The 13,211-nt window shown below is 46.9% G+C and overlaps 2 protein-coding genes across 2 annotated transcripts in view; one reads left to right on the top strand and one right to left on the bottom strand.

Annotated features, from left to right (window-relative positions):
• FJX1 (four jointed box 1) overlaps positions 1-13,211 on the bottom strand; it is a 15,943-nt gene continuing 2,732 nt past the window's right edge. Inside the window, exon 2 of the mRNA XM_015586353.2 lies at positions 1-2,307. Coding sequence (XP_015441839.1) covers positions 908-2,307 — 1,400 coding nt within the window. The 3' untranslated portion in view covers positions 1-907. The remainder of the gene's footprint in view (positions 2,308-13,211) is intronic.
• PAMR1 (peptidase domain containing associated with muscle regeneration 1) overlaps positions 2,295-13,211 on the top strand; it is a 141,381-nt gene continuing 130,464 nt past the window's right edge. Inside the window, exon 1 of the mRNA XM_025044130.1 lies at positions 2,295-3,539. The gene's annotated coding sequence lies outside the window, so the exon portion shown is untranslated. The remainder of the gene's footprint in view (positions 3,540-13,211) is intronic.

The following is a 13,211-nucleotide window of genomic DNA, read 5'->3' as shown; positions in this document are numbered from 1 at the left end:
TAAATTTTAAACTCCCTTTTATTGAAATATAAGTTTGTTTAGTATATTTACACCACATTTTATGCACATATATACATAGTATGCAAATCTTGTCAAATAAAAAAGTTTTTCTGAATAAAAAATCAAAATAAAAACAAAGTAAAGTGCATGAAACTGATTTTTTTTTTTTTTTTCTGGTGGACGTCGTCATCGTCAAAATTTTGGTCGGTTGGGAGGGGGAGGGAGAAATTATTTGACTCAGTGCATACAGCCAGTCCCGCATGTGTAGCCTTCGGGCCCAAATGACAAGCGGTACAGAACAAGTCAGACACACAGTCAGCGTCTGCAGGACTCCCCAGGTTCTGGAGGTCTTGCTCTTTGTCCTATCCGAATCCGTTCCCCAGCTCTTAACAGTGATCTCACCATCACCAGCCGGAACAAAGGGAGAACACAGGAAGGGGGCTCCACCAGGCAATGTCATAGCCCTGCTCTGGGCCGCCAGCGCTGCGTTTGGTAGGAAACTGCAGAATTAAGCTCAACGGCTCAAATAGAAGTTTTCCTTTTGGGGAAAGGAAATGGGGGGAGGGCAAGGAATGGGATGCATCTCCCACAGAGACGGCCACCGCGGGGCCAAACTCTGGCAGGCAGTTTCCTCGGATCCAAACTCCCTGGCTGGCACAGGGAAGAATCCTTTTATAAGCTGGGTGGAGGGGATGTTACACTCTGGCCTCGATGAGCTCTCCTCCCAGAACTTTGAAACAACCTAGGACTGAGAGAAAGGGGCAAGTGGCTGAAGCTTAAGTTTTTAGCCGCCTTCGCGCTCAGGACCCTGGCGGGGCGTTGGCCGGCTGGTCCCAGGCGGTGGCAGAGGCGACGGTCCTTCTCCCATTCTACATGCCCCAAAGCTCTCTCTCTCTTCCGGGTGATGCTAAGTCCCCGGTCGGCGGCCGTACTTGGCCTTACAGTGCAAAATGTGCTTGGCGAGGAAGTCGAGGCGGCGCTGCAGTAGCTGAGCGTGGGGGTCGGCAAGCTCAGCCAGCTCCGGAAAGCGAGGCTCATGGTGCTGGTAGAGACGCAGCAGCCGGGCGGCCGCGTCCTGCCCGCGGTGCAGCTCCAGGACGCGCCGCGCTGTCCGCTCTCGAAACACGCACACTGACTGCAGCAATGGCTCGTTATACTTGTCCCACATGCCTGCCACCCGGTAGCCGTGCACCAAGCCCGCCTCGTTGTCCAGAAAGACCAGTGCCCCGCCGGGGCCGCGGTGCAGGTTGCTTGTGGCGCGATGCATGACGCGCGGGTCCCACTGCAGGCTGAAGAGGTTGCTGACCAGCCGATCGAAGTTGGCCGTCAGGTAGTCGAAGAGGATCAAGTCTGTCCATTGCACCAAGTCCACCAGCTCCGCCTGGCTGCGGTTGGCCAGCTCGCCCTCCACGGCGCGTAGGGGCCGCAGATGGCCGTCTTCCGAGCGCCAGGGCGCGGGCACCATTACATCCGTGAGGTTGGGGAGCCAGCGCGTCAGGCTTACCACGCTGCCCTCCGTCCAGTGCGCCGCACGAAGCTCCTCCTGCACCTGCGCCCACTGCGCGCCCCGACCCTCTACCCGGGCCAGTGCCAGCGGCGGCACGTGGCGCTGAAGGCCCAGCAGTCGCGCCAGGTAGTAGGACAGGACCTCGCCCTGTATCTGCTCCGGGTTGATGCCGTAGCGCACGCAGGCTCGGGTGCCGTCGGCGAAGCGCGCCAGCCGGTTGGAGCTACGTCCGCAGCCCCCGCGCTCCAGGGCCACCACTCGGGCGCCGCGCGCCGCCTCCAGCCACGCCGCCGCCTGGGCCTCCGAGAAGCCCCGGGGCACCTGCTCTTCCAGGCTGCGGCTCCAGAAGACACCCCCATGCACCGCGTCGCGCTCCTCGGGCCGGGGCCGCCGGGCTGGCACGTGCCGCCTGTGCTCGCCAGGGGGCTGCCGGGGAGGGCTGTCTGCACCGGCCGCCAAGGTGAGCAGCGCCCGGAAAGTTTTCAGGGAGCCGCTGCGGGCGTCCCGTGCCAGGAGCGGGGTCTGAAAGAAGCGAGGCGCGGGCTCCGGGCTGCCGCTCCGGGCCGGGCGCCGCGGGATTCGGTCTTTATCGCGGCCGCGGGGCGCTGCGGGGCTCTGCCCGGCGCTGGGAACTCGCTTCGCTGCCGCTTCCCAGCTGCTTTTGTATTTCGCTGTGAGACCCTCCGGCGGGCGCGATTCACAGGCGTCCGGACCACGTGGGAGCGAGGGGGATCCCCCTCCCCCTCCTCTGCCGCCGCTCCCCGCCCCCCACTCCTCCGCCCCCTTCTCCTCCTCTTCTTCTTAAAGCGGCGATGTCTCCTTCCAAGCGAGAGAGGCGGCCCCACACTCAGTCCCGGACTTAGGGGCCAGGAAGAAGCCGGGCTGGTGGCTCCCGCGCGGGGGCGTCGGAGGGGGCGGTACTGAGCTGGATGGAGTCCCGCCGGGTGGGAGGAACGCGACCTTGGCCCTCGCGGAGTTTGGAGTGGTCGCGGTGTTCCTGGGCCAGGGCAGCGTCTGGCCTTCTGCAAACTTCAGACTGAACCCCCGCGCTCCGGGCGCCGCCTGGCGAGGATTAGGGCGGGTCCCTTCGCCTTCTCCGTTGCCGACGGCGTGATTCACCCAGCCTTATGTAAATCCCTGGGACTCTGAGCCACAGAGGATGTGACTCCAACCCGGTAGAGGAACCATCTGTAGCAAACAACTTTGAACCAACACCCCCTTTCCCGAGCGCGCTCACCACCACTGGTCGCTGCGGGCTTGTGCGCTTTGAGGTTGGTCACAGCACCTTTCCCAAGGGACTCACCGGGAATTAAACCTCGCTGTGCAAGTGGAACACCTAGGTTAGCCCCCAGCCCCCATCCATTCGTTCATCCATTCGAAAAAGCGTCTGTCCTCCGTTCTGGTCTCAGAGCAGTAAAATCCACAGATCCAGGTCCCTGTGCTCATGTAACTTATATTCTAGGGGGACGTTCAGGTTGTTATGAGAGCATTATAACCCAGGATCCTACCTAGTGCGGGGGGAGACGCATGTCAGGGATACTGTTTAGCTCACGCGGAACCAGAGACACGGAGAATGGATGGCGTTTGCTCAAGATCCCACAGTTAGCAAGTGGAGAAAACTAAAATTCATACTCTGGTCTCCTGGAGGCATGCCCCTTGATTTTTCCTCCATTAAGAAAGTTCAATATTTTAATTAAGTTGCTAGCATTCTTTTTTTTTTAATTTACTGTCATTTAGCCAGTCACTTTATTTGCCAAATGTGATTTTTCAGTTCAACAAATGAAGAAAAATCCCCATACTTCATTTGACGTACTGGTGTAATGGTTTAAGGGGAAAAGAAATGGTTGGGGAAGGGGGTGGAGGAGCAAAACCAACAAACCAACCAAACAAACAAATAACAAAACGACAAACCACTGTTGCCTTCCAGCCACCTTCCGGTTCAGTCCATCAGAAAAGCTCTTGGATAAGAATCATTCCTTCCTCTTCTCTCTCTGTACCAGAGTGTGTCCTAGATCCAACCCAAAATTCCCAGGTAAGACACATGATTGTGGGTGGGGGTGGACTCCACTTCCTGAAAGCAGGAGTTTAAAATGTTTTCTTACATGTGTTTCTTTTCTCTCTTATCCCCTTATCAGCTACACATGGGAGTTTGTGTAGCTGATATTATCAGCTGGCACTGAGAATATTTTGTTCATGAAAGAATGAATGTTCTAGAGTTAAAGGGCAGACACTGTAAGGTTTGTGGTTAGGCAGAAGCATCAGAACACAGGAGGGCCTTTCAGCACCAAACCAATATACCCTCAAGTGTTTCTATATTGGTCGAAGTATAGGATCTTTGTTGAATCTGTTCTGCACCATGCAGTGGCTATATCATGCCTTTTTATGGATCTTATCTGATGATGAGATTACTATGGACATAAGGACACATCAAAACATATTCAAGTCATTGAAAGTTACTGTCTTCCTGCTGTGTGCAAGCTCCTGATCCCCAACGTTCCCTAGAAGGCAGGGGTTATGTCTTATCAACTTTCTATTTCTCCTGACACTTAACAGGTATATTACACTAAAAAGGTACTCAATAAGTTGAATTTATTTCTTTTTCTCTTTTGGTTTAACTTCTGCCAAGAAAAATTTTTTTTTACGTGTTGCTTTCAGCTTGGGTAAACTGTAAGCAAGATCTCCACCTTGTGGGCATACGTAGAATATCATCTAATTAGAGAGAAGTATACATCTTAACTGGAGAATTCGTTGTTTAAGTTAAATTCTGAGCATATTATGTGGCTTCCATGACCCACACCATGTCCTAGGTGCTATGGGGGAAATCCAAAGTATTTGCAGTCTCTGTCTTTTTAGCTGTTAACAAAAGCTATACATAAGCATAAAGGATACTTCACTGTGAACTCCATGAGGAGTCTGTCTTGTTTATTGTTTTCTGGCTGCCTGGCACACTGCCTGGCACTTAGTGGATGTTCATTAACAATTTGCTGAATAAATCATTGGATGTTAATGAGACGAAGCTCTGCAGGTAGCATATATTCAAGTCGCTTTTTAAAAAACACCTTACTACAAAAGGATACAAAATAAGAACTTTCATTCATTCTAAAAGGGAAAAAATATTGCTGAAGCCTCAGAATAATGTAGAAGGAAGCATACAATTTTCAGTCTGGGAGGGCTGGCCTCAAACCCAGATACCCCAACTCTCAGACTCTTACAATCATGTTACTGTATTGACATAGAAATCGAGTCTTAAGGAGTCAGCTAAAATTTTACACCTCAAGACAAACTGACTTTTTCACAGCTCTTTGCCTGTAGCCATAGAACTGAATGTACCATGTATCAGAACAGGATGTACTAATAGAAACTTGTTCAAGTTCATTGAAATGCAGAATCACAGAAAACCAAACCCAAACCAAAAAACAAACCTAAAGTTGAGTACAGTTTCAGGTGGTACTGGATTATTTTAGACAGTTTTTAAAAAATATTGCTCTGTTTACTTTTACTTCCTGGACTGAGGACACACCACCACACACCCATGGCCAAGCCGCTGTGGCTCGTGGGGTTGGCGCAGCTCATCACAGTATGTAACCCCGGCCTTGGTTCCACCTGCCCCTCTGGCAGTTGCTTGGGGATGAGAGAAAGTGCTGCTCGTCTGTCACTACATCGGCACCTATTTTCACCTTGAAAACGTTCTTAATTCCTCAGAGCTTCTTCCTGAGCCTTGATCTCCAATTGCTTCAAACTTTTCCACAGTCCCGTGGAATGATCTGGTTCATATAACAGTGCCTCCTGGGGAAGAAAGAGGAGATAGAAGTTGAGGGTTGGCAGCAGTGCGACAGTCTTGGAGTTGGAACATTTTCCAAGTCTGGCATTTCTGCTTTCTGGCTGTTCCCTTTCTGGCTAATTATTTCCCTTCTATGACTGTTGGTTTCCGCATCTGAGAGATGAGGATAGTAAATCTTATCTACCCCACACTGCTGTTGCGAAGTTCTAGTGTGATATTAATAATCACAACAACATGAGCAGCAAACACTTATTGAGTGCTTGTTATGGGCTTGGACCAGGGCTATTATTCTTTTAACCCTTCCAACAGGCATGATTGTCCCCACTGTACAGATGGGAAAACTGAAGCTTAGTCAGTAAATGACCTGAAGTCATACAGTAAGTAAGTAGTAGGGCTGAGATTCCAGAACTATGGAAGCAAAACACTTTGCAAATAGTACACTGCTGGGGAAATGTCAGATATAAAAATTATTGCATTAAATCAAAGTAGACTCAACTCAGCTTAAATTTTGCTTCGAAATGTTCTCGGAGGTTGCTATTAAGTGAAATGGTTAAGAACATAAACCCGCAAGCCAGATTGTCTGGATTTAAAATTTACCAGGTGTGTGACTTTGAGTAAATTACTTGATCTCTCTGAGCTTCAATGTACTCATCTGTAAAATGCAGTAACAATAATATTATTAGTATATTAGTATATAATTAGTACTAATACTAATTATAACAATTGTATAATATCCGATGATTAATCGTAATTAATTAGTACCTTATTGTGATGCTTAAATTAGTCCCTATCCTGTACTTAAAAGTCTGTCTAAGAGCTCACTATTATCATTTTGTTATTCCCTTTCCTTCCTGTTTCTGTTTAATTGTCCAGATTGTAGGGGGGCGAGGTCTCCTCCTTTTCTTGTCTCTGTCCTCCGCTAAGCCTTGTTTGGGTCCTGAGACACCTCATACAGTGGTGTTCCTGCCCATGTACCTCTTTGTGCCCCAGATGGGCATCTTCATTGAAAACTTTGCTCTTTTCCTTCCCCACAAAGCTGGACCAACTGGACCCTACCAGGCTTCCCAGTGCAGCTCTTGTTGAAAGCCCAGATCCTCCAGCCAATCTTGGGCGTCTGGCTTCCTCTCCCTACTCTGCCTCCTTCAATCTCTACCTTTCCTGGGTCTCCTGAGTTACAAGCCTCTCCCAAAGATAAAGGCCTCCAAATGCGCCCTTATGGATGCTTCTAAAAAAAGGAAGAGAAAGACCATGTCGGTGACAGAACTACAATATTCCTTGAAACTGGGTATGACTCTTGCATTAGCCGTTACTAGCTGTGTGACCTTGGGCAGCTTTCCAACTTCTCTGGGCCACATGTTCATTATTTGTGTCTCCCTCTTCTCCAGTCTTATTCCTTGCTAAGGTACATTATTTTTGTGCTTGGAGATCATTTTCCTTTTCTTGGTATTTCCCTCTCTGACCATGATCTGGGTCCCCCAAGAATTGCTTAAACGATCTCATCTTCATGTACCTGGCTGTCAGGGGCAGATGTAGACAAACCCGGTTGCAGGAAATCTTACTGGATAGCTACAAGAAGGTCCGGAAATGTAATGGTTTTTACAATTAACCTCTCTGCCTGAATGAGTCTCATTTTTAAGAACACACTGTGTTTCTGAGAAGAATGTCAAGGTTGACATGAACCTTGAATTTATGGTAAGACTAACATTTTTATGATTCTATTTCATGTTGCTCTCTTTTTGACCTGCTTTTGAAAAAGGATCCCATTGCCTAGAGACTAGACTGTGTGAGAGATTAGAATCTAAAGATGGAAGCATTGGTGAATTAATTTTGTAAATTGAGAGCTGTCTCGGACATGTATCTTAGTCACATGTCATCACACCCTAGTTCCAGGGAATGATGGTAAAAATTCTGTACTGGGCATTTGGGGAAATGAGTTTCTCTCTCAGTTATAGTTTGGTTCAACCGAGTTTTATTCACATGCTAAAGTCCAAAGAACTGGACAATAAGTAATGGGACATCAGATTTTCTCTTGTCCTCACGACTGCATCAGGGAGTGTTGGCTGTCTCATCTTCACCTTTTACCTTACCTTACTTCTTGACAGGTCTCTGTCCCATCCTGTGTCTGGTGCTGGAGGGGAGGCTGAATTGGTCTAAACCGGTCATGGTGCTTTCAGTGTCCTTGCCAGTGTTTGGTTTAGGCATAGGCATTCTGACCAGTGAGACTCAAAGGGAAGTCCACAGGGAGGTTTCTGGAAATGATATCTGTGCTATGAGAAAAAGACACGGAAGAAAATACAGCATCTTTTCTGCATGGTTCAGGTCCAGATTTGAGGCCTGGACTTGGGGCAGTTATTTTGTAACTGCAAGGGGAACTAAGTGCACACATCAGGGGTGACAGAGCAGAAAGATGAAAGGAACCCGAGTCCTTGGTGATGTCACTAAGCCCCCAAATCAATGAATTCTGGCCACCTTTCCTCTGGATGTCCCTTGTGCTTTAACCCACTTTGAGGTGGGTATCTGTTGTTTGCAGCCATCAGATTCTAAATGATATACCTCTCCCATAGAAGCTTACAAACCAGAGAAGGGAGCAAATATGTAAACAGACCTCTTCCATAACAGCTGTGCTGCTAGGGAGGGGGCAGTGTGGTGAAGTCTTTTTGAAATATGAGCTCTGCAGCCAGGCTGTCTCACACTTATTAGCTGTGCCATCTTGGGAGAGTCACTGAACCTCTCTGGGCCTGTTAATTTATCTGAAAAATGGAGATGAGAACTGCACCTGCCTTATAACTTTATTGTGTGGATGAAATGTACATTAAGCACTTAGTAAGCGCTCAATAAACATTATCAATTGCTCTAGCTATTGTGCAAGTATAAACTACACAAAGGCACAGAGGAGGGAGCAACATATTCTCCCAGGAAAGTCCGAGAAGCCTTACCAAGGAGGCAGATGTTAAGCTGAGTCTTGAAGGGCAAATGGGGTTTGCAGGTCAAGGTCTAGGGTAGAAGGACATTGGGCGAGAAGGGGGAACAGCATATGAACTTGGCAGCCATGTGCCCACGGGCAGATTACCACCTCTTTCAGGAGCTCAGTTTCCTCATCCTTAAAAACACTTGAGCGTGTTGCATTAACTTAATCCTCTTTTGATAAAAGAAACAAATCTCAGGTCCCCTGCCTACATGGAGAAACGCCAGATCAGAAGCTCTCTACAGCCCCTTCATCACTCACCTATGACTACTTCAGCCCACCCTGGAGAAATTTGCTCAACAAACATTTCCCACTAAAGGAGGTGACTCTTGCTGGCTTTGTTGATTTCTTTGTTTATCTCTATTCAGAGCCTTCTCCAGTCTGCAATTAGCAATGTTGCTCTTCTTCAGCTTCCTGAGGCCCCACACATCTCATCAGTCAGGTAGATGCTGAAGTTTAATTAAGCTTGTAAAGCGTTCAGATCTCCTCAGATGAAAGGTGGCCCATAAGTATGTACCACCAGGTTTTATTCTTGTGACTCCTGCCAAGGGTTATTATAAATAGGACTTAGTGCAATGTGGCTGAGCTCTTAGGGTGATAATGTGTCAAGACCAATCATGGCTGCTTAGAGTACAGATATCATCATAATGGTTCCATCATAGGCGGTGGGTGTTAAATGGAAGTGGCTATAAAAGAAAGGAAGGGAGGGAGGGAGGGAGGAAGGAAGGAAGGAAGGAAGGAAGGAAGGAAGGAAGGAAGGAAGGAAGGAAGGGAGGAAGGAAGGGAGGAAAGAAAGAAAGTATTGTAGGCAGCGAGGCCAAGACAGAGGTGGCTGCAAGTGAAATATCGGCTGCCCATGGGATCTCCACCATATCATTAGCTGTGTCAGCCTCAGTGCCATTTTTTCTGCCATCTCTTCTAGACCAGACTCAAACTCAAATAAAAAATGGATTCTTTAACTCCAAATGAAAATATATTCCTTTGCTGATTTTTAAAATCGATTTATATTAAAATGATGGCCAGCAGGTAAGTAATTTATAACTGGGGCTCACTGCAGTACCAGTCTCGTCAGAATAGTGAGCAGATTAAGTGGGAGACCGATGGACTTCCAGACTCAGGAAAAGTCTTTGCTGTTGGACTGAAAGGGGCTGGAAGAATATGCAAAGGCAAAGAGTATCTTATAGATACTCGCTGGTGGGGAGCAGTGAACAGAGACACAGCTCCGTGTTTCAACAATGAGGTGGGTGAAAACCAGTTAGAAGTTCTCCAGTAATGCAGTCCTGGTTAAGAGTGTGCTAGCTTGCTGGGCCCCAGGTTTCATTGCCTAAAGCCGGTTCTCTGCATTCCATAGGCAGGCAATCAGCACATCCGATGATGTGATGATGATGATGATGATGATGATGATGGTGATGGTGATGGTGGGGATGATGATGACAATGGTGCAACTCTGTTGTTAAGGACGTTTCTATTCTTTTGATATCCAGTTAATCTTGACTCAAATTCCTATTTTATGGGCTGGGAGGGTCAGAGATTTTCCCTGTATTTCTGAAAGTCCCTGGGGCTTTGTTCCTCAAGTTTGTCTCTCTTCATCCACTTCCTGCTTCCATACTTGTTGCTTTGGCTCCAACGCCCGTTAACATGGGTATGAAGTTCATTGCTGTGGTCATTCCCAACCTCACCAAATCCACTTGGACCAAAGATATGAGTTTAGTGGCTTTACTGAAGATTTGGGGGACAGGACCCCTGTCACATCACTGTGCAAGGCCTTCCTTTGTCGTCTAGCTGTCCTTTCCCTCCTCTCTCTCTGCCTTGCCCCTTTGTGGAGAAACAGGCACAATTCCCCTCTTCCTTCATGTAACACAGGGCTACTCCCATTCAGGCCTCCTCAGGACCTCAGGTCGATAGACCGTCAAGGTTTCCCTTGTGATCAAATTGGAAAAGGGACTCTGGCGGGCACAATTTGGAATTTCCAGGATACTGCCTACATGCAAGACAGAGATAGGAAACTAGATCATCATTTCAAGACTTAACCTAGGAGACGTCTTAGTGACAGAAGAGGAATTCCAACTCTGGTCTGCCCAAAGACTGAGGTCATGTTACTACAATAAGATGTGGCCTCTTGGGGCTGAGAAACACACTGATGAGTTAGCGAAGGGACTTTTTACAAGGGAGTCGTCTGCTCCTTGGCACAGGCACATCGCCTTACTCCAAGCACATCCGAAACAGGTGCTTAGTTACATCTGACCTCTACTGCATGACTGAGCTCACCTACTGGGAGATGCGTTGCAGCATGGAAAGCTCCATGTGGTTAATATCTTATCAAGTGGGATAAGAGTGGTTGGAAAAGAAATGGGCTGAGCTAATGGGGACCGCAGCATCACTGTCTCAGGACCATAATAGCCTGAGTTAGGATGACAGTGCAAGAATGCCCACCATAACGACTCCCCTGGTTTCACTCCTCCCAGGAGCCAACGATGAGACTGCCACTGGGAAGCAGAGAAGGTGCCTCTGCGGGACAGGGCATGTTTGTTACATGCCATGCACTGAGACTCACCTCTGAATATTTCTGGTTCCTTTTCATTTCACTCAAGGAAATAAGGAAGAAAGAAACCTCAGAGGCCATGTCTTGCCTGCCTGAGTTTAAAGAACGACAACATTTTAGGGACAATATGGGCCTGCGGAATAGCAGGAGAATGGCTAAGGAATTATGATAGTGATATATTTATATAGCTCCTTGCAGTTTTGCTGAGCACTTTCCCACAGCAGTCTGGTTGGATTTTTCACAATACCCTGCTAGGGAGGGAGAGAGGGGCAGGTGTTAGTGACTGTCCCTATTTGATGAAAGAGAAAGCTGAGCTTCAGAAGGTTGTGTGAGGAGCCCAAGGTGCACAGCTAGTTCCTGGCAGACCTGGCACTTGACCACTCTCTACCTGACTTCCACATCAGAGCTCTTCTGCGACATTCTTTCCCTGCTCAGTTCTATTCACATCTGCAGATCGTCACCACCTCTCATTTTCCACATGGTTGCATGTCCATGTTACACGCATGTTAGCGTCCACAAAAACTCTCGTAAGAAGGGCAGAAAAAGGAACTCAGGGACCATTCCTAAAAAGTTGGAATATTTAAAAGCTTTTTTTCCTATTGAATGGTGCTTTCTGTTTCTCTTGTTAGCAGCTATGACAGAAGGGGGAAGGAAAGAAAAATCAGAAGGATCAGGGAAAAGAGATTATTTGGAAATATTTTTCCTTGCTTGCCTTTTTTTGTTGGTTAACAAACAGTGGCTTTAATTAAAGGGAGTCACAGAGGGAAGGGGGCAATCACTGACCATTTGATTATTTTCTAAGTGAATTTTATTTTTTTTGAGGAAAAGATTATAAAACAAAGGAACAAAACGCTTTCCCTGGCTTCTCTGCTCCCATGCAGGATACCCTTGCTTACATGGGGCATAAACAAGCTAACAGACCCCAGCAAGGTGCTCGAGCTTTCCATTTTTCCTCATTGAGAGCGTCCTCCGGTTCAGGATGATGACAGGTCTGCATGGCTGTTTAAGATCAGTGAGGGCAGCTGGACTCTATAGAAGTCTTCCCGCCTTGGTTTTCTCATTTGTAAAATAGGACATTATTCTTGCCTTAAAGGAGTATTGTGAGAATTAAATGAGATATGAGATTAGATAGAATAGAGTAGATGAGAAGTTTCGCTACTGTTTCTGGAATATAGAAAGCACGCAATAAGTATTAAAAACCACATACCTAGCTATAGAGAAATATGTCTGGAAGGGTACATACTAAACTGTCAGTAGTGTTACTCCCCAAGGTGTCTTTGTGTGGGAGGTGCTTTTAACCATATTCATTTTTACTGTATATGTCACAGAGCATTTTGGAAAAGTATGCTGTGTAAGTATTAATGAGTGTGTGTAGAGGCTCAAGTTAAACGTTGAGGTCAGATATAGGATAATAAAGAATGTGACATTTTGGTACCTCTGACTTTGATCGTAAAATCTATACTCACTACATTTGAATCAGTTGAGGTGCCTTTGGTGGCATGCAGCAGAGACTGACCAGCTCAGTCAAGAAGCAAAAATGGGATTTGATAGAAGAATACTGTAATAGTTCCTAACATCAATGGAAAAACTGAAAATTGGGTGTTGGAAAGTGCCAGAACTAAGCATTCCCAGGTAGGAAAGCGCCTTCTTTCAAAAGTGCAGGTGCAAAACGTTTCAGCTGCAGTCACCTTCCAGTCAAGCTTTTACATTCCAGGGAGAGAGAATCTGATTGGTCTATTTTGGGACAGATGCTTCACCATTGGTTCATCCAGATATTTGCCATGTGATAGGGTAGGCAGTATATAAGGGAGCAGTTCCACATAAATCCACTCCAACATTTCTGTGTTGTTTGATTTTTGAAAAATTATCATCTTGCAATACTTTTAAATAATAATGAGAAAACTACCAATTAATAAAATAAGTAGAGCTATGCTGTAAGATCTCTAAAGAATGAATTTTATGCATCTTTTCTAATGAGCCAATAAAATCCCAAGCATCATGATTTGTCATTCCCGTGCCTAGTGATATATCACAGAGTTTGAATAAACATTGATTATGACGGCAAACACACCCACACAATAGTAACAATACTTGTCTTTTGGGCTCCAACAGTTAGCAAATCTCAGATCTCTATAAATTTGTTTCACGCTGCCTCTCAGATTAGGAAGGAAGTTTGAGACCTTTATTAGGGTAAAGAAAAGTAATGGGCATCTCTGATTTTTCCATCAGTAGCTGTTGTTTTATGGTGATTGGAAAGCAGGGAATGTGATGCACATGGAAAGCATGCAGGGTTTAGTCCATGTGTGTGCATGTGAGAGAGTGTGTGTGTGTGCAAGAAAGAGCACGTGTGTGTGTGTGTGTGTGTGTGTGTGAGAGAGAGAGAGAGAGAGAGAGAGAGAGAGAGAGAGAGAGAGAG

The sequence above is a fragment of the Pteropus alecto genome, unplaced genomic scaffold (assembly GCF_000325575.1).
Source record: "Pteropus alecto unplaced genomic scaffold, ASM32557v1 scaffold71, whole genome shotgun sequence".
Classification (NCBI taxonomy): domain Eukaryota; kingdom Metazoa; phylum Chordata; class Mammalia; order Chiroptera; family Pteropodidae; genus Pteropus; species Pteropus alecto.
Note: the sequence above shows the minus strand (reverse complement) of the source record. Positions and strands in the feature narration are given on the sequence as shown.